Source organism: Chelonia mydas, chromosome 1 (assembly GCF_015237465.2).
Source record: "Chelonia mydas isolate rCheMyd1 chromosome 1, rCheMyd1.pri.v2, whole genome shotgun sequence".
In the NCBI taxonomy this organism is placed as follows: Eukaryota; Metazoa; Chordata; order Testudines; family Cheloniidae; genus Chelonia; species Chelonia mydas.
In genome coordinates, this window is record NC_057849.1 from 78697248 (window position 1) to 78722461 (window position 25214).

At 41.1% G+C, this 25214-nt stretch overlaps 2 protein-coding genes across 3 annotated transcripts in view; one reads left to right on the forward strand and one right to left on the reverse strand.

Annotated features, from left to right (window-relative positions):
* The window catches only part of COMMD6 (COMM domain containing 6), a 49579-nt gene extending 38300 nt beyond the window's left edge, over nucleotides 1-11279 (reverse strand). Inside the window, exons 1-2 of the mRNA XM_043534044.1 lie at nucleotides 11275-11279; nucleotides 1970-1975 (exon numbers count right to left, since the gene is read on the reverse strand). The gene's annotated coding sequence lies outside the window, so the exon portion shown is untranslated. The remainder of the gene's footprint in view (nucleotides 1-1969; nucleotides 1976-11274) is intronic.
* UCHL3 (ubiquitin C-terminal hydrolase L3) overlaps nucleotides 1-25214 on the forward strand; it is a 64645-nt gene that overhangs the window by 6057 nt on the left and 33374 nt on the right. For both annotated transcript variants that reach the window (XM_037895256.2, XM_037895262.2), the window contains exons 3-6: nucleotides 7946-8074; nucleotides 18672-18828; nucleotides 19415-19500; nucleotides 20074-20121. In XM_037895256.2, coding sequence (XP_037751184.1) covers nucleotides 7946-8074; nucleotides 18672-18828; nucleotides 19415-19500; nucleotides 20074-20121 — 420 coding nt within the window. The remainder of the gene's footprint in view (nucleotides 1-7945; nucleotides 8075-18671; nucleotides 18829-19414; nucleotides 19501-20073; nucleotides 20122-25214) is intronic.

Genomic DNA, 25214 nt, shown 5'->3' on the forward strand with positions numbered 1-25214 from the left:
CCAAAACTGAACGCAGTACTCCAGGTGTGGCCTCACCAGTGCCGAATAGAGGGGAATAATCAAGTCCCTTGATCTGCTGGCAATGCTCCTACTTATACAGCCCAATATGCTGTTGGCTTTCTTGGCAACAAGGGCACACTGCTGGCTCATGTCCAGCTTCTCGTCCACTGTAATCCCCAGGTCCTTTTTCCCAGCCTGTAGTGGTGCATGGGATTCTTCCTTCCTAAGTGCAGAACTCTGCACTTGTCCTTGTTGAACCTCATCAGATTTCTTTTGGCCCAGTCCTCCTCCAATTTGTCTTCTCCATGGTCTAGGCTTCTGTGACCATGTGATGCTTATGTTCACTGGCTCTCACTCAGTTTCCAATGTTAGTTGAAGGCCTTGCTCCTAATTTTCAAAGCAATCAGTGGATCAAACGCCAGCTGCGTTAAAGACTGAATTCCTATTTATGAACCACTGCACAAGCTGTGCTCCTCTGGGACATTACAGATCACAACACCCCAGATCAAGTTCATGGGAGTTGGGGACAAAGTATTTGTGATTGAGGGGATCCAGTTATAGAACAAATGGAGAGTTGATCAGACAAATTCAGGGTCTGAGCATCTTTAGGAAATGCTTCATTTGCTTTAGAAAACCCTCCCCTGTGAAAAATGCCTTTCCACCATAAAAATGATTATTGTAGCACTGACTCTCAGACCCAGTAAGCCCCGAAAAAATTTAAAAAATGAAGATAAAAACAAAAAACCCTGCCCCATTTAGAGATTCTTATCCCAAAAGGAGTGCCAGAGACTCCATGAAGTTCACTAGAGATTTGGTTATTGCTATGATTTTTACATGGAAGAAACTCTTATACTACAGTGATGGGTGACAGTATAAAATCTTAAGAAATATAGATAAATACACATCTTAATATTTACATTGATGTCCTTCTGAAGATATTAAGTAATGCTTTTAAAAAAAAAAACTTTACCCAAACTCTACAGTAAATAAGAATAATTCACGTTTGATTTTTGTAAACCTATTCAAAGTTCCTACATTTCTTCTCCCCCACCCTCCTGTCCCCAGAAACACTTCGTAAGAGATATCCTTCTTGTGCAATTGGGTTACTGTATTTATCAAATAAACCCTTTATAATACATTAGTATACCACTTTCTTAACTTAAGCTCTTGACTACTTCCCTAATGGATGCCAACAAAAAAGTATTGGTGTATCTCTTAGATACTTATACTATAGTATTTATGTGCCTCGCAACCTTAAATGCATTTATTTTTAGAATACCCCTGTGAGGTAGGAACGTACTGCTAACCCCATTTTACAGATGGAGAACTGAGGTAATGAGACTGAGAGTCAGATTTTTTTAAGGTACTTAAGTGACTAAAGATGCAGATAAACATCTAGTGGGATTTTCAAGTGACTTGCCCAAGGTCACATGGGAAGTCTGTTGTAGAGCAGGGATTTAAGCCTGGGTCTCCTGAGTTTGAGGCAGCACCTTTACTGTTGGACCATTCTTTCTCTACCCCTGAATTATCCTTCCTCTAGATCTGTGTGTAGGAATGGAGGAGGCAGAACAAATTCCAATGGCTGGAAATTGAAGCTAGACAAATTCAGACTGGAAATAAGGCACAAATTGTTTTGACTAGATGTTCATAATGGTTCCTTCCACTACTGTCACTTTAAGTTTCTGAAGGTGACTAATTCACAATCCCTCACAGTTTGTGGCAGAGTTTAGAATGAATCTTTTAGGAAACTGATCCGTCTGAAGTAATTGAAATGTTAACTCATTCTGCTAAGTATGAATTCATTTGCCTTTGAAGCTGCTGCAGTAATGTAGCAGTAGTCTCTCTTGCATGCTTAACATTCTGACTTTTGTTCTGCTTTTTTTGCTTTCACTTACCTTTTTGTTTCTGTTTCCTTGTTTTCAGTTAGTTGTTCAACAGTCTGTCTTACAGATATGACTACACTAAAACAGTCTGACTCTCATGCAAAACTAGCTCTCATCTTTAGTGAATGGTATACAGTATAATGAAAAGCCATTGTCTCCCTGGTACAAACAAGTGAGCTGCTTACTGTACCAGATTACGTTTTAGCAAGGCAGAGAAGATGGTATTTTTTACTGCTCTAAATTTCTTGGATGAAAGGAGCTGTAGGTGCTGCATGTTTTTATAGTACCTGGTAAATAACACACAGCCCGTTGACTGCTTATTTGGAAAGGTAGGCTGAACAGCACCAGGTCCATTATACGTGATGGTCTAGATTATTGAGACAGCCCTTCTGTGCTTGACAGAAGGGTGGTGGTGAGGAATATGTGGCTTTACATTAACTTTATGCCCTAATTTTCAATCTTGGAGTCATCATGCCAGTCCCAAAACTCAATATAGAGCAGTCTCAGGCCAGCTGTAATTTATGGTAATTGGTAACAGCCTCAAAGTGTTGTTACAACTGCCAGGGATTAGCTGGACATAGAACCTCCCTATCCCCAACTCCTGTGCTGGGAAAGGAGAGCAAGAGGGAGCCATTCTGCTGGGTCTGTGCTTGCTTGTGATTTCCTCCACACTGAGAGTCTGCAGGTTAGATTGTTATACCAATAAAATAAAAACCAGCAGGATCTTATTAGAGGGGATAAGACAAAATGTCACATTTATTGTGAATACAAAAAGAATCATAGTTGGCAGTCAGTTACAGCTATAACATTTCATTCAGTTTCACATTTATTCACACGTTCGTTCATACACACACACACAGGTTCTGCAGCTGCTGAACAGTTACCAGTCCTGAATGTAGCTTGAGTTCATGGCTTGGATTCATAGCTTGTGGCGGCTAACTGGCCAGGAAAGCCGGGCACAAGGAAGAGCTGGGTCTCTGTTGGGCATGCACCGATGCCCTTCCATGTTGGCAACAGAATGTTACTCTTCAAAGTCTTCCATCTCACCCATCCTTTTTGTAGGCTTTAGTTTGAATCCAGAGTCTATAGGTCTGGCTGTGTCACGCTGTTACATAGTTAAGTATCTACAGCTGCTGGGCCTCCTGATTTTTGTGTATAGGAATCACCCCCTAGTCAAAGTCTCATATCAGGCACCACCAGGCCTTTCTCTTGAAAGTATGGAACTATTTGCTGAAACATCAGGTACTGGTTCCAAAGATTCTTGTCTGAGGTGAATTCATCTTTTTATACCTCATGGGAGAGCACCCTCCATTCCTTCTGTCCAAAGCCAAATCACCCAGTAGAAAAGCTGTGGCAAACTTTGGATGTTCAGAGTATTAAAGATCTGTTTCAAGTGCACTAAAATCAACAAGACTGGGCTCCTTGTTTATCTCCTTTCATATGAAGTGCTAAAGGCTCAGGGTATCCAAGCTATCAGTAACATAGGTGGATCAGTGACATAGAGGCATATAAAGTGTCAGGTGTGCCTGTTCCATGCAGCATCAAGGCACACTCCACAAAATCTATGGCAACTTTGTGGGCAGACAGCGGTTGTGCTTCCACTACAAAAGTGTAGGACAGCAATATGCTGATAACTTAACACCTTTATTAGATGCTATAGAGTGGACTATCTGTCCTCTCCAGAGGCCTCCTTTGGCAGAAAGTTGCTGCAAGTGGTGGTCATTTTGGGCAATTAACTCGAGGAGGTCTTCCCTATTTCATTCTGTCTTTCTTATTCCTCATGTCTGTTCACTGTTTGCTACGTCCCATACATATCAGAATTGTGGGAGACGCTGAGATGCAGAATGGTAAGTTTCTTACTTGATCATTTCCGCTCTGCTAGCAGTATCTCCCGCAATTCTGCCCTCCCTGAATGTCTTCCTAGCCAAGGGATAGTACTTAATTTTGGTAGTTCTGCTTGTAGGTCAGGGGTGGGCAAACTTTTTGGCCTGAGGGCCACATCTGGGTATGGAAATTGTATGATGGCCGTGAATGCTCACAAAATTGGGGGCTGGGGTGCAGGAGGAGGTGAGGGCTCTGGCTGGGGGTGCAGGCGCTGGGGAGGGGCCCGAAATTAGGAGTTCAGGTTGCGGGAGGGGGTTCCAGGCTGGGGCAGGGGGTTGGGGTGTGTGGGGGAGGGTGAGGGCTCCGGCGGGGAGTGCGAGTTCTGGGGTGGGGCTGGATATGAGGGATTGGGGGTGCAGAAGGGTGCTGGGACCGAGGGGTTGGGGCATGGGAGGGAATCAGGAGTGCAGGCTCCAGGCAGCACTTACCTCAAGCAGCTCCTGGAAGCAGCGGCATGTCCCTCCTCTGGCTCCTACACAGTGGCATGGCTAGATGGCTCTGTGTGCTGCCCCATCCCTGCAGCTCCCATTGGCCTCTGTTCCCAGCCAATGGGAGTTGCGGGGGTAGTGCTTGGGGCAGGGGCAGCGTGTAGAGCCCCCTGGCTGCCCCTACATGTAGGAGCTGGAGGGGGGACATATCGGCTGCTTCCAGGAGCCATGCGGAGCCACGGCACACACAAAGAAGGGCAAGCCCCCGACCTCACTCCCTGGCTGGAGCTCGAGAGCCGGATTAAAACATTTGAAGAGCCGGATGCCACCCCTGGGCCGTAGTTTGCCCACCCCTGTTGTAGGCCATAGTCTACTGTACATAATTTATGGGTTGGCATTGAAGCTGTTGTTACTAATCATATTGTATGAGTTTGTACACAGCTTTGGAATGAATCATGTGGCAGCAGGCTGGAGAAGGGTGTGAGGGTAGCACAGGCTGTGTTACAGCTTTGAACTGTCTCCAGAAACCACAGACAGGAGGAGAATGGCCCATGTGTATTAGAATTGTGGGAGATTCAGCTAGCAGAAAGGAAATTATAATATAAGAAATTTGCCATTCTTATCCAGCACATTTTAAGGTAGTTTAATTGTATTTTTAATTCTGTTTTTGCACATTGAATTCCAATTTCATCCAAATAAAGATCGACACAGATTATTAATCTAGTAAATAAAAATACATCATGCATCACTTTCTAACAGAATTAAAATGTAAGAATTAAGAATCTTAAATGTACATAACTATATAATTGCTTTAAACATGTGTATAAATACACACCACTCTCCTGGTTTTAAAAAAAATACCAAATTCAGAGTAGAGGCTAGAGGTGATTGCAAATCAAGTAGTTTAAAATAATGCTTTAAAGATTACCAACCAATGAGAATCACCCTTTCTTTAGGAAAATAATAACTAAAACATCCAAATGTAAAATAGGACTAAAATTGATTATTTAAACCAAGGCTTGCTGATTGTTGATTTAAATCATGGATTAAAATCAATTATTTAAATCATTTTTACTTTAATCGATGCACTATGTCTAGATTCTTTTATACTTCCTTTTAACACTGAATCTCCACTTAACTTATTATGAGAGTTTTAGCTAACTGTTCTGCACTGTGAGATAGCAAGTAAGGAGAATATTGGGAATAAAATGTTTAAAATGGCTAAGTGTCTAAGCTTCCCAAAACAGTGGGTATAAATCACAGCTGTTAAAAGAAAATTTAATAAACTAAATATGGTTGGAAGTATTTCTTTGCTTTTCCTTCCTTACTTCCTCCCATACCACCTCACAAATATATGTAGTCTTGTGCACTCTGTTTCTACAAGGGCTAACAATCTCCTTTTATATCTTCAAACATTGGTAATTGGTACCCTGGGCTTCCTATGATGAAGGACAGCCACCATGCCTCTCATCCAATGCAAGACTAATTTTAATCAGTATTTTAATTGTTTTCTGCTTTATTTCAAATTGTCAGGAAAGGACTACAGTAATCAAATACTCATACTTTTTTGGGGGGGGGGAGTGGGGGTACTTTTGAATGTAAACATCCCAGCCAACATCCTTGAGCAAAAAAATTAGGTCAGGTTTGAATAAATCTACGTAAGTGTACCTACCTGTTAATTAATGTAAATAAATTTGCATAAATATGTATGTACAGTGGGGGCACCATGCTAGGGAGGAGAGGGCTGAGAGATGTTTTTAATTTTGTCTCCCCCTTCCTTCCTTCCTTCCTTCTCTACTTGCATTATCATGTCATTCCAAAACACCCCCCCCCCCAACCCAAAGAAACCAACACAAATCCTCACCTTTAAACAACTGTGGGGGGAGAGTTCTATTAAGCTTTTCAAAACACCTCCTTGGTGGTCCTCCCAGGCCTGAGTTAGCAGTTTCGGGAGCTACAGCAGGAGTTGCAGAGCTGCATCTGCTCCCCAGCCAGCTCTCAGGATATGAGTTCTCCAGCCTTTCAGCAGGGGAGGGAGAAGCATTAGCCTCCCCATAATATGAGTGACCAGATTGTCCCTCACCAAGTGCAGGGGCTATTATTGGCTGCCCTTCCCCTTCTCCTGCATCCTGAGACTGCAGCCAGTTGAATAAGATTTCTTTTTAGATTAGGGGCAGACCTGTAGGAAGGTGTGAAAATCCATAACCTACATGGAAACCATGTAGCCCCTGCATATGCTAAGGGACAACAATGCAGGTCTGAAAGTTAAATACACTACTTTTCTAGACTGTGGAAGGAGTGTTCTAAGATAGGGCACTGGCATCTCACAGTGTTTTGCTTAGAATAAAATAAGGCAGAACAAAGTTGCTATGTTTCATCTGTCATAGTAACAATTGTTTCTGAACTGTGATTTGATCAAATTCATCTAATCTCTTTTCATGACATCCTAACAAAACGGTCAATCAGAATGGCAAATATTTCAAAATTGTGAGATGGTTGTGTGTGGGTTCTGAAATCCTCCATATTTGAGGAGTAGAAGATAGTTATTTTAGGCTGTGTCTAAACAACTACTTTTGTTGGTAAAACTTGTTAGTCAGAGATGTGAAAAAACACTCCTAACTGACACAAATTTCCCCAACAAAAGTGCTGGTGTGGACAGTGCTATGTTGGCAGGAAAGGCTCTTTTTCTGACGTAGCTAACACTGCTCATTGGGGGTGGTTTAATTAGGAGAACTCTCTCCTGCCGGCAAGGAGCGGCTACACTCGAGAACTTATAGCAGCACAGCTGTAGTGGTACAGCTGTTCTGCTGTAAGAGCTGCAGTATAGACATAGCCTTATTATGTGACGAACAACTTCAAAGGGAGATACTGTTCGTGAAGGGGAATGATCTAAGGTTCTCAACTGGAAGGCCATGACCCCTGTTAGAGGCAGGTTCAGCTTCCAGTTTTGTTAATGGCTAGACAAGTGGTAGTTCATGATCCAAAAGCTTGTTGCTGTTGTAACGTGTGGTCCTGGTGTGAGAGAGGTTGAATACCACTGATCTAGAATTTAGTGAATAGCTCTGAAGAAACAAACTGAGAACTATATAAACTGCATTGTTATGGCCTAGCTTTCATTAATCTCTGTCTAGGTAAAATGGGTACTTTATGCTGGGTGTCATAGGGTTATTTTTATTATATATCATCCTTCTTGCAAAAGAACACCTCTAAAGTGTACTGTGTAAAATGCTCAAACATTAATCTCTTTAGTGAAGAAGGTCCTCTTAGGGGTCAGATTGCTCAAGTCAAGTGACTAAATGAGTTACGTGCCTATTAACACTCAATATGGTATACTTTGAAAAATACATGTGAGGGCAGGGATTTTTTTCTTAAATCCATGCACTCAGCTTTCATCTATTACAGATCCATGTGCTCCTCTGGGATCTTCGTTGTCTCAGTGACTAAAATGCAACTTGAAAAATTGTTGACTTGAACATCCACTCCCCCCCCCCCCCATATGGCATTTAAATATAGTTAAAACTGTTTATGCTGTGACAATGGTTCCTCAAGGTATCTAGATTAGCAAAGCGTTACACTTTTTCAGTTTGTCAGTCATGACAATTTAACCTTACTTCATCTTCCTGTTTCCCTCTCAAATATCTTGATCTGCACAAAAAGTGTATTTGACTTCACAGGTGATCAAACGTGCTTCTGATGGATTATTTATGAACAAATCTGTTTAATACTGTGCCTTTTTCTTTTCCTTACTAGTTTCTCAAACAGTTAGGTATACATCCTGACTGGCAATTTGTAGATGTGTATGGTATGGATCCAGAACTACTTAGCATGGTGCCAAGACCTGTCTGTGCAGTGCTACTGCTCTTCCCAGTAACAGAAAAGGTAAATATTTACTATTGATACTTAGTAATTAAAGATCGGCAGATCAGTCAAAATGCCCTATCATATATAATATGAAATCTGTGATTCTGTACATCAGTGAGACTTAAAAAAAACAACAAGCTTTCTTCAAAGTTCCTCTGGTTTGTGATAGATTCTGTTCTTGTCAAATAAGATTATTAAACAAAACTGTACAATTGAAAAAGTATTAAAAATAAATGTATAAACAAAGGATATCTGATGTTGCTCTGAGTCAGTGATAGATGTGAATGATAATTTAAAGGATTTTCATATCCTCTCTTAATGGAACGGCAATATTTATTTTTGCTGTTTTAATATTTATATCACATTAAGGCATGAACAAAGTGGTAAGAAGGGATATGGAAAATGTGGAAAAAGTCAAACAGCCATTTATAAAATGTGTATTGATTTTGTAGTATCATAATGCAGTCCGAGCTTTAATCACTGTCTAGAGAAGCCTGTAGCTCCAACATAGCTTTCATTTCTTGGACATGTTTGTAACTAAGGCAGAATTGGGGATAATCTTTGTTTTTGATTTGTGTTTTTTGTCAAGAGGGGTTAAAGTGTACATCTTTCCCCAATCCCCATTCCAGGCTATGCACTTATCACTCAACATGTAAATATAGACTCTAGAGTGAGCATATGTTGGAGACAATTTTTTAAATATTTTAACGATTGCTTTAAATATTTTGAATCTGTGACATTCTCAAGTTACTGAGTACATCTCATGCAATTGCATATTTGACTGGAAATGTATGTACTTAAACATATCTATATTTATCTCTTCTTGGAGTGAGAGGGGCTGCTCCATTTTTCTGTTGTAGCATGTGATTTATACTGACACGTCAGTTATATAGATTTGATTTGATTGGGGATTGGTCCTGCTTTGAGCAGGGGGTTGGACTAGATGACCTCCTGAGGTCCCTTCCAACCCTGATATTCTATGATTCTATGAAATCTTGCCATAGTATCACCGGTGATAAAATTTTAATGACGCTGTTAACATCTCAAACAGAAGTGTTCATTTTCTCTTGTCCTCTTAACACACAACTTTTCTCATCGATAAGGCATTCTGAATCACTGGAAACATGTAATAAAAGTAAAGAAATTGCCACAGAAATAAGTTGGTAGTCATGAATTGTTGTAAGATTTGCATTATGAGGAAAATGTTGGGCCAGGAGCTCACAGGAATACTTTTCTAGCTATAGAAGTGAAAGAAGCAGATGACTTCTGCAGGGGTGCTGGAACAATTTGTTTAAGGGGGGGGTGCTGAGAGCCGTTGAACCAAACTGTAAACCCTGTATATAATGGAAGCCACTGCAAGCCAGGGTATGCGGCAGCACCCCTAGTTCCAGCACCTATGGACTTCTGTCTGAACGATCCTGTTGATAGTTAACAATGAGATCATAATCACATACTTCAGAACTGCTGTTTTTATCTGTTTTATCTGTTCTAGTTCATTAGTTTCATAGCTGTTCATTATGAGGGTTTCAGTAGTCTTTAACATAACTATAGAATGAAGCAGTTGTCTCAGAATTGGATTTGGCTGCTATTTTAAAGTTAAGAGTAGCAGAATTATTTCTAAGACCACCTTTCTTATTAAAAGTGAACTTGTGAAAGATATTTGGCCTATTTAATCATTGTGATGCTTGAGTGGAGGTACAAGGGGACTTCCACTGAGATACTCAACCATGGTTATTCTCAACAGAAGGGAGAGGTCATGGACAAATCAGCAATAAATGAAGGCCTTGGCTAGGCTAGGCTTTAATATGTGTTGAACTGTTGGAGTTGAAGGCTCACTGCTTTGTCTACATAAAGATGTTAGCTAAAACATGTTAAATCGTAGTCTAGACAAGGCCTAAATGGCAAAGGACAAATAATGAGGAGGAAGATGCGAGGATAGGGGGAGACAGGAACAGGTGCAAGGTCACAGGCTCTAAAAGATTATGTCAGGTAGAGAACCCTAGACAGTGCCCTCTGCTCTGAGAGTCAAGGGAGTCAGTGGACACTGCACAGAGGAACTCTGCCTCAAAACATGATTTTTACAATTGCAGGGAAAACAGCACTGCAGTCAGAAGACCTCTCTAACCTTGACTGATGACTGTGTTCTTGTCTTATTCAATGTTGCAAGCTTTTTCCTCTAAACAATGTGTACCTTTTTATGTTTAAGAAATATGCTTAGGAAGCAAATCAGTGTTTTATAAAACCTTTGTGGGTTTTTCCACTGGGTTTATTTGGGTTCGGGAAAAGAACAGTAAGCTCCCTAAACTGAACTTTTTGTCCAATGTCTTGTCTCTCTTATCTTGGGGAATTGGGGTAATATCAATGGACTACTTGTGACTAGTGTGAGTACTGTACCCATAAGTGTGCAAAGGGCACAAGTCCTAGAAAGATCTTTTATGGCTTCTTTTTGTCACTTTTTTCACTCTACTATAATTTAATCTTAATTTGTTCAGGTTTTCAGGAAAAATAGCGCGTAGATATGTGTATGACATTCTGGGGTCCAATCCAGACCAGTGAGGCGTTGCCTTGGGTGCCTTAGAATGCTTTGCAGCTGTAACTACCAACCTGGGCCCCTCACAAACAGCAGGCAGGTCACACCTTGAGCGTCTGTGTGTGATGGAGCGCACTCACCTTTTCTGAGTGCCTTCTGTTGGCTGGTTGTGGAGCTGCAATTTTCTTTTTCTCCTGGTGTCCTGTAGGTTGGTTCAGTGGCTCAGCCCTCCGACTAAATCTCCCAGTCAACAAGCCAGGGACCCTACGAGCAGCAGTTGCACACTGCTCCCTTTAATTCTGACAATTAGCTGTTACTGTTTTCCCTGGGCTTCTTCCCACTGGGTCTCTTCCCTCTTAGGGTTACGGTTCTCAGGTCCACACTCTCCTTTTAGAAATCAAAATGCGGCCAGAATTCAGTTTCTGGTTATCTCTCAACCTTCTGTGGCCAGAGCAGAGCACCCTTCCTTATCATTCAGGTCCCACCTGGGAACTGTCCTACTCAGGCTCTGCAGTTCTTTTATCTGAGCCTGCTGGGCTCTGATTGGCTGCTTCCCTGCAGCTTTTCTAAGCAGGCCTGGAGGACTGTGGGGCAGGGTATGGGAGGACTGCTCGGTCCAGCAGGGGGCCTCAGAGGGCCTGGTGCACACTCCTGGTGTACACTGTGTATAACTGTAGCCTTCCAGCACACTCCAGTCACACACTGGCTTCCACCAGCCTTGGTTACCACTTGCAGGGTGACACCAACACACTCCCAGTCCCAAATTTCTCCCCAAAACATGTGTTCTGCACTGTCCAGCCCTTTCCTGCACAGTTTGTATATTCCCTTACAGTGGCAACGGACCTAAAATAATATTGAACAGTTTGCTACTTGAAGTGGAGTCTCCCAGACAATTCAGTTTGAATACAACACTAGATTAGTTTTTATAAAAGAATAAGACAAGTTTTATTTAACTACAGAGAGATTTTAAGGAAGTACAAGTATAAGGCATTAAAGTCAGAAATGGCTACAAGAGAAATAAAAAATAAACCACTTTCTAGTAACTAAAACTTAACAAACTAGACTTGGTTCAAGGAGAAATCCTTACCACATGTTCCCAGCAACAGGGCTGATCAAATTCTCAGGTCAGAAACATTCCCAAAGGTCTGGGTTTTTTTGTCCTCTTCAACGAAAGGGCAAGAGAGAAGGATAGGGATAGATAGCGAATGAACACCTGGGTTGTTTTTGTCTCTCCATTTTATAATCTAGTCATCCTTGAAATGCATTTTCCTGAGGGTTACTCCTAGATAAAGTTCCTTCCAGCTGTGAGGATGCAGACGTGAGGTCTCATGGTGAAAGACCTTGTTGTTTGTTAAAACGCAAATCCATCTGTTCTACCCCTCTTCACTGCCAAAGAATGGCTACTTGACAGGTGATCGCCAGTCAGCTTTGACCCCGGGCTAGAGGCGTCAGTTTGTCCTTTGTCTTCAGGAAACTGGTTTACCCACTCCCCAGATTTGCCTGGTTAAACACCTTGAATCATAATTTCAGCTTATGTTCATAACTCTACATATAATGTTGCTACACATATTTCACCATGATATATTTGTCCAGCGAGTTGATAGTTTTCAAATGATACCTCACAAAGCATATTTTGTACAAAAATTATTACAGTAATGTGTAGGGTGTGAATACAGGGCTGCATTCAGTCAGTGTGCATTGTGGTATATATTAGTGTGACTCCTTTCTGAGCCATTCTGCTGTCCCAAATGGGTGCTTCTTGTTGCTGGCATATCATTTCCTTATTTTCTGATACTTCCACATCTCTCAATCTTGAGCCCTTACATCAGTACTAGCCCTTTGACAGAGGGGGACTGAATAAGCCGCTGTTTAGAACTATTAATGTGCCTCCTTGAGGCCTCACAATTAGTGCTGCATAGTTTGCCCTGGTAGTCTGGAATGCTTACAGCAGAGCAGGCATTCTTTCCTTCCTGAAGGCCAACCTGACTGTAATTTGTAATACCCCTAACCTCTGCTGGCCAGTTCAGTGAGTAATAGTGCCCAGAAACTGAATATGCCTTAGTAGTAGTATTGCTAGTTCATTGTACCAACAAGTAATTTTTTAATCCCATAAATACATTTTTGTAGTGTTCTGCTTAAAGAAATGTAATGGATTTTTTGCAGCAGCATTGCTGTAAAAAAGTGCACAATAGAGCATTTTAGGCACATGTATAAAGCAGGTACGGTTATTTGCTTAGAGATTTATAACTATTATTTATTGCAACCCTTTTTATTTCTGTGATTAACCAAGGAATTAAAGGAGGGAAGCATCGTATTTCCAGAGAGAACAACATTCCAGCAGTAGATAAGAGAATGGAATGTTCTATAATTGACAAAACCAGCTGTCTAGTGCTTTCAGGTTTGCTGAGCTGACTGATAAAAATCAGTCATTAGGGCAGCATATTGAAAAGGTGGAAAGACTTAAAATCAGGACATACCTTCATTCTTGTAGTCCAGATTGTCTATCTGAAAACCTGTCTACTCTGTTCTACTTGCAAGCAGCTGTTTCTGGTTTATTTGTTTTTCCAGTTGTTTGTAAAAGCACTGTGTGTTTCTTTTATACTTATATATTGGTAAACTTCTCCGCAGCAGAGTAGATCACACCAAAGAAATGAAACAATACAGTAATGTGTGTGTATAGTGGGCTGAACATCAGCAAAAAACCCTCCCAATTCCATCGTTGTAGAGTATTTTCAAAGCAAAACAAGCTTTTGCTCCTAAAGGTAGCTTCTCTTCAGCAGAAATCTGGGAACTTGTACTGAGACCCAGAGTTTGCTTCATTGTCGCTCAGAGGCTCTCAGCAGCTCCAGTTCCCTCCCACCGTGTCTTTCCTTCTGAATGGAAGGAAGCTGCTTATATCATTTCTCAGCCAGCTTTGGTAGAGCGACCTACAAACCCCAGCAGACCTTGAACTAAGGCCAGGTCTACGCTATGAAAGTACTCCGATTTTACAGAAGTCGATTTTTGGGAACAGATTGTATAAAGTCAAGTGCATGCGTCCACACTAAGCACATTAATTCGGTGGTGTACGTCCACATTACCGTGGCAAGCATCGACATTCTGAGCGGTGCACTGTGGGTAGCTATCCCACAGTTCCCGCTATTCCCGCTGCCCATTGGAATTCTGGGCTGAGCTCCCAATGTCTGATGGGGCCAAAAATTTGTCGCGGGTGGTTTTGGGTAAATGTCATCAGTCAACCCTCCCTCCCTCCCTCCGTGAAAGCAACAGCAGACAATCATTTTGCACCCTTTTCCCTGGATTGCCCCAGCAGACGCCATAGCACGGCAAGCATGGAGTGCGTTCAGCTCACCGCAGCAGTTATGACCATTGTCAACACCTCGCACATTATCGTGCAGTTTATGCCGAACCAGCACCTGAAAAACCAGGTGAGGAGGCGACGGCAGCGCGGTGATGAGGACATGAACACAGATTTCTCTAAAACCATGGTCCCCAGCAATTTGGAGATCACGGTGTTACTGGGCAGGCTCATGCCATGGAACGCCAATTCTGGGCACGGGAAACAAGTACAGAGTGGTGGGACCACATAGCATTGCAGGTTTGGGATGATTCTCAGTGGCTCCGAAACTTTCGCTTGCGTAAGGGCACTTTCATGGAACTTTGTGACTTGCTTTCCCCTATCCTGAAGCACAAGAATACCAAGATGAGAGCAGCCCTCACAGTTCACAAGCTAGTGGCAATAGCCCTGTGGAAACTTGCAATGCCAGACAGCTACCGGTCAGTCAGTAATCAATTTGGAGTGGGCAAATCTAGTGTGGGGGTTGCTGTGATGCAAGTAGCCAACGCAATCATTGAGCTGTTGCTATCAAAGGTAGTGACTCTGGGAAATGTGCAGGTCATACCAGAAGGCTTTGCTGCAATGGGATTCCCTAACTATGGTGGGGCTATAGACGGAACGCATATCGCTATCTTGGGACCGGAGCACCTTGGCAGCCAGTACATAAACCGAAAGGGGTACTTTTCAATGGTGCTGCAAGCACTGGTGGATCACAAGGGACATTTCACCAACATCAGCGTGGGATGGCCAGGAAAGGTTCATGACGCTCGCGTCTTCAGGAACTCTGGTCTGTTTAAATGGGTGCAGGAAGGGATTTACTTCCCAGACCAGAAAATAACTGTTGGGGATGTTGAAATGCCTATAGTTATCCTTGGGGACACAGCCTACCCCTTAATGTCCTGGCTCATGAAGCTGTACACAGGCACCCTGGACAGTAGTAAGAAACTGGTCAACAATAGGCTGAGCAAGTGGAAAATGGTGGTAGTGTGTGCATTTGGACGTTTAAAGGGTCGCTGGCGCAGTTTACTGACTCGTTCAGACCTCAGCGAAACCAGTATTCCCATTGTTATTGCTGCTTGCTGTGTGCTCCACAATCTCTGTGAGAATAAGGGGGAGATGTTTATGGCAGGGTGGGAGGTTGAGGCAAATCACCTGGCTGCTGAATATGTGCAGCCAGACACCAGGGCGGTTAGAAGAGCACAGCAGGGAGCGCTGCGCATCAGAGAAGCTTTGAAAACTAGTTTCATGACTGGCCAGGGTACTGTGTGACAGTTCTGTTTGTTTCTTCTTGATGAAAACCTGCCCCCTTGGTTGCTTCTAAATTCCCTGTAAGCCACCCGCCCTCACCCCTTCGATCACAGCTTGCTTGCAAAAGTCACTATAGTTTAAAAAACATGTATTCTTTATTAACTGATTATAAAAACAGGGAGATAACTCACAAGGTAGACCAGGTGGGGTGTGGGAGGAGAGTAGGCAGGAAGGAAAAGGCCACTTTAAAACTTCTTGAATGACAGCCTTCTGTGCTTGGGGTGGAGTGGTTGGATGCGTGGAGCCTCTCTCTCCCCCCACCCCCCCGCCTGCTTGGGCATCTGGGTGAGGAGGCTATGGAACTTGGGGAGGAGGGAGGACGGTTAAACAGGGGCTGCAGTGGCAGTCTGTGATCCTGCTGCCATTCTTGAACCTCCACCAGATGCCAGAGCATGTCTGTTTGATCCCGCAGTAGCCCCAGCATTGCCTCATGCCTCCTCTGATATTCCTGCTGCCACCTCTCCTCACGTTCATCAGCCACTTTCCTGTACTCTGCTATTGTGTCCCTCCACACATTCTGCTGAGCTGTCAGTGCCAGATGACTGCATGAGCTCAGAGAACATTTCATCACGCATGCGTTTTTTTTCACCGCCTCATCTGAGATAGCCTCTGGGACGGAGGAGGGAGGCTTGAAACGTTTGCAGCTGCTGGAGGAGAAAAAGGGAGTGAAGTATTTAAAAAGATACATTTTACAGAACAATGGCTATATTCTTTCACGGTGAACAACACTATTCACATTACATAGCACGTGATTTTTGGTTGCATTTTGCATCTTATATTGAGTGCCTGTGGCTTTGGTGTTAGAGATCACACATGCAGTGCCGGGCAACAGAATTCGGCTTGCAGGCGGCCACGGTAAGCCATAGTCTTTAGGCTTCTGCAACCTTTGTAACAGCAGCACCCTCCTCTCCCATACCAAGCAAAGCACGTTGAGCTGGCCATTTAGTGCTGCAGTTTTCCTGTTAACGTGCAGTAGCAGAAACCAAACTAACCCCCACTCCCATCCAGTTCTCTGGGATGATGCTTTACCTCTCACCCCACCACGTGGCTGGTATCCGGGAAGATCCCTGCTAACCAAACGCCAACAGCTCAGCGCCAGTGCCCCCCGCCCCCCACCGTGTGGCTAACTGCTGGGAGGATATCTTTTCAGCCACAGGCAAACAGCCCAGTAGGAACGGCCACCTCTGAATGTCCCCTTAATTAAATTCCTCTATTTCAACCAGGTTACCATGAACCATATCACTCTCCTGAGGATAACACAGAGAAATAAAGAACAGATGTTGCTTGAATGCCAGCAAACACCGGGACCGTACACTGCCAGGCTTTGTCATACAAAGATTCCAGATTACTTTCTACTAGCATAGCGTGGTGTAGTGTCCTACCATGGAGGACGTAATAAGGCTGCTGTCCCCAGAAACCTTCTTCAAAGGCTTTTAGAGTACCTCCAGGAGAGCTTCATGGAGATGTCCCTGGACGATTTCCGCTCCATCCCCAGACACGTTAACAGACTTTTCCAGTAGCTGTACTGGCCACGAATGCATCCCAAGTCCTCAGGGCTAATTAATCATTAAACGCTTGCTTTTATAACATGTATTGTATTTTAAAAGGTACACTCACCAGAGGTCCCTTCTCCGGCTTCATTGGGTTGGGAGGGTATTTCAGTCAGGGTGATAAAAAGATCCTGGCTGTCTGGGAGAATGGTGTGCTGTGTGATCTCCTCAAGCTCATCCTCCTCCTCATCATCTTCCCCATCCGCAAAATCCTCAGGCATGGCGGAGAGTACCCCATCATCGGAGTCCGGGGTGGGGTAGTGGTGGCAGCCCCCCTTAGAATTGCATGCAGCTTAGAGTAGAAGCAGCATGTCTGGGGCTCTGTCCTGGAGTGTCCGTTCGATTAATTGGTTTTCTGGTACGAGCTTGTCTGAGCTCCTTAAGTTTCACGCAGCACTGTGTTGCATCCCTGCTGTAGCATCTGTCCCTCATGGCCTCGGAGATTTTTTGAAATATTTTGGCATTTCATCTTTTGGAACACAGTTCTGATAGCACGGATTCCTCTCCCCACACATCAATCAGATCCAGTACCTCCCATTCGGTCCATGCTGGAGCTCTTTTTCGATTCTGGGACTGCATGGTCACCTGTGCTGATGAGCTCGCCCGGCCAAACAGGAAATGAGATTCAGAAGTTCCAGGGGCTTTTCCTGTACACCTGGCCAGTGCATCTGAGTTCAGAGTGCTGTCCAGAGCAGTCACAATGGTGCACTGTGGGATAGCTCCCGGAGGCTAATACCTTCGAATTGCGTCCATGCTAACCCTAATTTGAAACGGCAATGTCGATTTCATCGCTAATCCCCTCATTGGGGAGGAGTACAGAAATCTGTTTTAAGAGCTCTTTATGTCAAAAAAAAAAAAAAAAAAAAAAACAATGGCTTCGTTGTGTGGACGGGTGCAGGGTTAATTCTATTTAACGCTGCTAAATCCAACACAAACTCGTAGTGTAGACCAGGCCTGAGACTTCCAATGGTTCCCTACAGAGGGGAGTCTACCCAGTATCCAGGAGCTCTATCATCAAACTCTAAACGGCAGAAGCAATGGTCTGGATATCCTTCCTTCCTGAAACCATTTCTTCACTCCTTATTGGCTACCTTCTTTATCCCAAAGGTCACTACTATAGTTGACAAACTCTGGAATCCTCTTGTGCCACCCCAGGATGCTTCCCTTACCAGTAGACCCTGTTACAATATGAATACATATATAAATTTAGTAATTTTCAGATTACACAGCCAAACTGTGCCATGGAATAATTTTATTTATTCTGTTCAGTTTGTCATCGTCTTATGGTGTCAAAAGGCCCATTTGCAAAGTTATCAGTACCACTCAAAAAAAATATAAATGACTCAACTTTTTCTGGAAAAGGTTAAGACTATATGTTGGAGCTTCTACAATGCTTCATTCCCCCCCCCCCACCTTTTAGCGCATTATTTATTGTACTCCACTTTGCTTGCCATAGATGTAGAACTTACGTTACCTTCTTCAAGGCCTTTTGTTGGATTGCAGGGAGACAAAGGAGGCTGTGGTAGAGGGGACTGTTTCTCTAAAAGTGAGCCTAGCTTATCAATCTTCATTTTTGAACATTCTTGACATAGCACTAGATGGCACAACAAGTTAAGTGTTTTAGAATATTGGATAAAAGACCCTGATGTTTAGCTGGTGACAAGATACTGATTTAGGATTTGATCTCACAGATTTATACAAGCGAATAATCTCAGGTACATCTGAGACTGGTCATGTGAATAAAGGTTGCAATCCCTTACTACTTCGGTTCTGCTTCCTTCTGTTTCAAACTACTATTAAAATTTTAATGGAGCTTTTGTTTTTGGACAGGAAATTTGAAATAGTTCACTGTAATTGTTCTACATGCAAGACACTTTTGATTTTCTTTTCCAGTATGAAACATTCAGAACAGAAGAGGAAGAGAGAATAAAAGCCCAGGGACAAAATGTCAGATCATCAGTATATTTCATGAAGCAAACTATCAACAATGCTTGTGGAACAATTGGACTTATTCATGCTATTGCAAACAACAGAGATAAAATGAACTTCGGTAAATCTTTTCTCTTAATATACTTAATATTATTTTTTGGAGGGTAGGTGGCGCAGTACTTCTTTCATAGTGTTGACTCTACTTGAAAATTCTTTAAAAGACATGAGTAGAAATTCACCATTAGTCGTCTTGTCTTAATTATACAACAGCAATACAACACAGACTTTTGTTAGTTGGCAGTCATTAAGAATTTTTAGTAATACAAAGGACAGTAATACAGCATATAGTTAAATGAATAAAATGGAACTCCAAATTCAAAGTAGCAGATACTATATTAATATTTCACACCATAATAAGAGTCTGGTGACTTTAAATTGTTTTGTCATTGTATGTAGTGGAACAGAATGTGTTGCATTACAGGCTTAAGTCTCCTGTCTGGATGTAAATACACTGTATGCCTTGTGTACAAGCTTTTTGACAATGTAATGTTTAATATTAGCCCAGAGGAAAAGTAAAGAAGAAATAATACAAATCAGAATTGTTCCTTATGTTGTAACCTTTCAGTTTTCATCTAATTTTCTAAGTTGCATAGAACAGTAAGAGGAATTGAATGATTTATTAATTTTTTTATTTATTTATTTTTAAGAATCAGATTCTACATTGAAAAAATTCCTGGAGGATTCGTCACCTATGAGTCCTGAAGAGAGAGCCAAATATTTAGAAACCTATGAAGTTAGTATCTTTTTTTTTTTTTCTTTCTTTTAAGTATAGTAGAATTGTTAGCAGGAATAGTCTTGCATCTAATTCCTGATCCAGCAAACACTGATGTGCTTAAATAGTCCCATTGTTGTAAATGGGGTTGCTCACGTGTTTAAAGTTAAGCACGTGCTGAAGTGCTTTGCTAGATTAAGACATAAATGCTTTATTGTAAATGTTGCTTGCTACTAGTGGGGAATTAGTAATCTCACTAACACGTGGATGACTTTAACAACTGTTGTTTGATTTTAACTTTGCATGAAACAGCATTACAGTTTTAAAAAACTCTTAAAACACTTTTAAAATACTGTCTTTTTTAAAAAATTGAGATATCTTGAGGTTAGTTAATGTCTAATCAATATTTCTAATAGTTACAACCCTAAAAAATCATATAATATAGTATATAGCACAACTTTCCTCTACTTTGATGTAGACTTCCATAACCTACAAGTTAAAATGAAGAAAGTAAAGTGAGTCTTTAAACACCTGCTATTTTAGGAAATGATTTTTTTTGTTTGAAGTTTAATTAAACATGTTTTCTTATTTCAGGCTATTCGTGTTACTCATGAATCCAGTGCCCATGAAGGTCAGACTGAGGTATTCCATTTTTTTAACTTTGTTTATTTTACGAACATAATACTTTGACAGAATGTTTCAAGTTGTTTGATTTTCAACCATTTTAATATTTTCTTTATTTCATGTAAAATCTACACTAGAACGAAAGTTGCCAGCCTCAAATGTTCAAAAATCATGACTGGATTAAAAATGAGATTTTTTTCTTTTAGTTGGGGTTTTTTTATTTCCCATTAGGTTTCTGAGCCATTAGGGTATCTTGGGTCATATTTTCAAGCTTTTCTCCAAAGCCAGGAAGGTCTGGTAACTTCATTTTATAGTGAAAACTGAGATTCTCCTGTAAGCACATGGAGCTGGGGCTTTAAGAGAAATACCAAATATTGCAAAACTCTTCTAATAAAATCACAAGAGTTGGTAACATTGTACTTTGCATGTTTTGTGTCAACAGAAAATTAACTCTGACGTTAACTTTATAAACAAGATATAAATTAGTCATTGAAGCTGAAAAAGTGGCTTTGACACTTTTTTATAACTTTTTTTATATAGGACAAAACTACTTAATGTTGGGAATACAAATCCTCAAATGTTAACACCTCATGAACATGGGTGCGATGTTGCTTGGGTACAGACAACTTCAGTTAAGCTCTAAAATCTATGCTATAAACTTAATTTTAAAATGCTGTAAAATAATCCAGTCATTTTCAAGTTTGCGGGGGAGAGACTTGTATATGCTTCTCAGTCAGTATTAGAACACACGCCTTACTTACATGTGTAACAAGCAGGTCTGTGTTGTTTCTGGCAAATCTCAAGTTTCTTCTTCACTGTGCATTCTCCAAGTCATTAAATGTTGTACGAAGCCTGGAAACCTGAATATAGTTTGCAGTAATGGCAGCACCCATATAGATTTTTAATACATGCATGTTTTTTTGTCTTGTCTGGACTATGTGGAGGTTGGGAAATAGGGGTTAAAATGGAAGATTTTGTTAGCTAGGAAAAGGTAGAGAAATGGCTCGAGTTCTAGGCATCCAGGAGACAGTTGAAGCTTCTGGCAGATAAAGCTTTCTCTTTGCTGATAAATGGTGGTAATTTGCACCTGTCTTGGAGCTCATTTTTATTGGTCTCAGAAAGAAAACACTGTGCCAATTTACATTTGGTTCGTGTTTGGAAGTGTATCTTCACAGCCGATGGCTACAAAATTAACTACTTTTTAAGTGAAGCCTTAGATTTTGGAGCACAAAACTTTAAAAAGGGATAGATTCCCCTGTCACCAAGGGGGAAAAACATGGGCTTTTAGATTAACTTCAGCAAAATAACATTAGTCTAACATAAAGTAGCTTTCTAACTACTCCCTAAATTCCCCTCTGTGGTCACTGAGTAACATCTGAACTAATGTGTCTGCCAGTATTTTTCCTTAAGCCACATTCATTAGCAGGGGAATCCATACTTTAGATGTTAGTGGTCCTTTTTAGTTATTTTCCAGATCAGTACATGCTTTCCTAGAAGTGTGGCATCAGTCTACGCAGAGCAAATTTTACCTTAAATCTCTTATGGCCTTGCTAGTGTCTCTGTATTCTAAGACCTTAGAATACTTCACAACAGGTCTGAAGGAGCCTCTGTTTGAGGCCAGATTGAGGTATAGGGACTATATGCCCATGGCTAGGACTCTGACTCCCAGAATCCTGTGATTACGTCACTTTCATCTTTTATTTAAGAAAAGTACACTGCCTGGCCCTCATGTTTGAAAAGAAAAGATTGAAAATGTGACCCAAATGTAAGCAATGCAGTGATGTTTGCAGATTCAGTCAGACAGCTTGAAACATCTGTAAGAGGAGTGAACTGGTTTCAATTCAAGCCAAAGCAGGAAGTATGAGTAAAGTATAAAATCCAAAATTACAGGTGGAAAAACATTTTTTGTACCTAACTACTTAAAAATAGGATATTGGAACGTGCTTACTGAGAAGTGGATACAGAGCGGGTTGCCTGCTGCAGTAGCAGCAAAGGTTTTGTTTTTCAGGTATAGGGAAATAAAGGTTTCTTGGGTTACATGGCAAACTTTTGCAGAGTAACCAATCTTCTGCATTCAGACTTATGGGAAAACCATAAATTCTTTCTAAAATTCTTTAATTAATAAAGTATCCTTTTTATTACAGTTTTTTGGGAGGATGAAAAAACGGTGCCAGATGTCTGACACACATGAGCAAAAAAACCTTGTTTAAAATCTCCTGTCACCACCTTACTTTACCAAATTCAAAAAACAACTTTCCAAAGCAGAGAACAAGATTCAGACTGACTCCTGAAATAACTTTACTGGAACAGATCTGATTAAGTAATAAGCTGGTGGCTGTCCACAGAGCTTGTCTCACCTAAGTAAAAGCAGGCTGTAGAACCCTGCAGCACTTACACATATAGGTTTCCTAGAGCTTATAGTATAATATATGGAAAATTTTTGTAGAAAACTGCATTCTTAAAATAACTGTAAAACAGGAGCTTTGGTTACCTCGCTACTGTAACCTCTCCAAAAACATAACCTAGTATCGTTTTAGATATTCCACAAACACACTTACAGTTTGAGATACAATTATTGTTTAATGGGTGTTGTAAAATGATTTGTGCATTTTTGCCCAGCTGCATATGGTTAACAGTATACCCTTGTAGTTCAAGCATGCAAAAAGGCCTTTTCTAATTTTAGTGCTCAGTAACTTTGTAACATGGCATTTTTTTTTATTTTTTTTCATTGGCAGAATGAATATGGAGGAAAAATAGAGGAGCCATTAAAATGAGTGGGGGATTGTAAAATGTTACAATTTTAATGCTAAAATCTAAAGCATACATTTTATAAGATCTCTTCTGTGCCTGTCTTGTTTGGTTCTTTTTTTGCCTTGGGAAGCTTTTGAGAATGCTTAAGAGCCTAGTATATAATTTTTTAAAAAAATGTTACAAGTGGCTGTGGAAGACTGAGGAAAATAATAAATAGAACTCCAGATGAAAATCATTGAAATATATAAAAATGCCATTGCTATTGTAGCTTACCCTGTTAATTGTATCAAAAGAGTGGCAAATGTATCTACCAGGTTATGTCTACACAACGAGCTAGGGGGTGTGGCTTCCCCTGCTTGTATACGTGTACTTGTGGTAGCTCTTACCAGGGTAATGCTAGTATAAATAGCAGTGTCGCCGTGCTAGCACAAGTAGTGACAGTGGAAGCACGACTGAGTTGTGTATGCACTTGGCACTAATTTGGGTGGGTTTTTAGTCAGCACAGCTCAGTCGTGCCTCTGGTGCCACTGTCAATGCTAATGCAGCTACACTGCTATTTATATTCATGCTAGATTATTGAGTGCTAATACAAATATATATAATATGAGCAGGGGAATCGTACCCCAAGCTCATAGTGTAGACATAGCCTAAGAGTGGTAGTATGAGAGTGCAGCTAGATTATTTCTCAATAAACTAAGCTGAAGAGCACCAAAAATGGTTAAGCTCATCCCAGAGGAAAGCACTGCAAGTCAAACCACCATTCTGTGTTTTGACTACGGTGTATATATCCTACATGAGAAGAAAGCAGTACAGAAAACCAAGTAGTGGAAGCTTTAATGGTGTTAGCAAAAAGTTTTAAATGAAAGTGTGGGAGATCCCTTTAGAAGGGTTAAGAGAAAATACGATTCAATTGTCCAATCATATTGCAAGCAAAATTCAAGAATGTGTAAAGATCTGCTTGGTGAAACAAAAGCAAGAGGGTTTTTGCCCAGTGAGATCTGGTGATGGAATGAGAAAATTTGAGATGCTGGGAAGGAAAAGAAAAAGTGTGAAAAACATAGGCAAGCGACATTCCAGCAGGATATAAAAAAAGCCAAAAAGATAGCAAAGAAAGAGGTGGCAGCCACTAAGCCAAAAGTCATTATATGCCCATCTTGAATCGAATGCAGGTGAGAGAGAAATATATAGACTAACAAAGACCCGTGATAAGAGAACTAAAGACAATGGTGAGATCAAAGTAATTAAAGATAAATGTAGAAATACCTTAATAAATGAAAATCAGATTAAGGAACAGTGGTGAAATTACTTTGAAAGGCTTATGAATAAAGAGAATCCAAGAGAACCATGCCATATGATTAAAATCAAACCAGGGTCTGGTGGCATCAGTCCAGGAAGTAGTTGCAGAAGCACTGAGCAACATGAAAAATAAAAAAATGTATGCCCGAGTGGCATACCAACAGAAGTATCAATATGTTTACACCTTCCATACAACAGTTTAATTTTGTCATGAAGACTGAGATGATGCCTGGTGAAGAGCACCTTACCAATTATTAAGAGGAAAGCAGACATAGCAGGACTCGGGTAACTAATGTGACATTCAACTGGTGAGCTACACGAAGAAAAATTGGGAGACAGTTATGGATAAGAGACTATGAAGAGAAGTAAAGGTCAGTGACAATCAGTTAAGATTTTCTTGCCAGGCAAGTAAAAAATTATTGCGATCTTTGCGCTGAGATTGCTTGTGGAAAAATATAGAGAAAAGAGGAAAGTCCTGCACATAGTATCTGTTCATCTTTGAAAAATCTTATGACCACATTATGAGAGTGGTCATTGGGTAGTGTATGAGAACGAGAGAGATTACTGAAGGCTGTATGTAGAAAGTGAACAGGTTCTAGTAATAAAGTACATCAGGGCTCTGCACTAAGCCCCTTTGTGTTCACACTGATGTTTGCTGTGCTTACAGAAAACATCCAGAGAGTGGCACTCTAGTGTATGCTTTTTGCAGATTGATGTACTCATGGGGGAGAAGAGGAAGTAGAAGAAGATTTAGAGATATGGAGGTGTGTACTTGAGAGAGATGGTCTGAAGATCAGCAGAAATAGAACAGAGTATATGGTTTGTAGACTCAGTGATACCTTGCAGGAAGACAACAAAACTGAAGTCTGGAGGGGCAGTCATTATCAAAGTTAAAAAGCTCAAGTACCTAGTTTTGGTAGTACAGCTGAACTCAGCAACAAACTAATAAGCAGAGAGGCATGTACTAAATGGAGAGAAGTGAGCGAAGTCATCTTTAATTGAATGCCTATCAAATTGAAAAATAAGATCTACATGATGGTAATTAGGTTTGTACTTTTGTATAG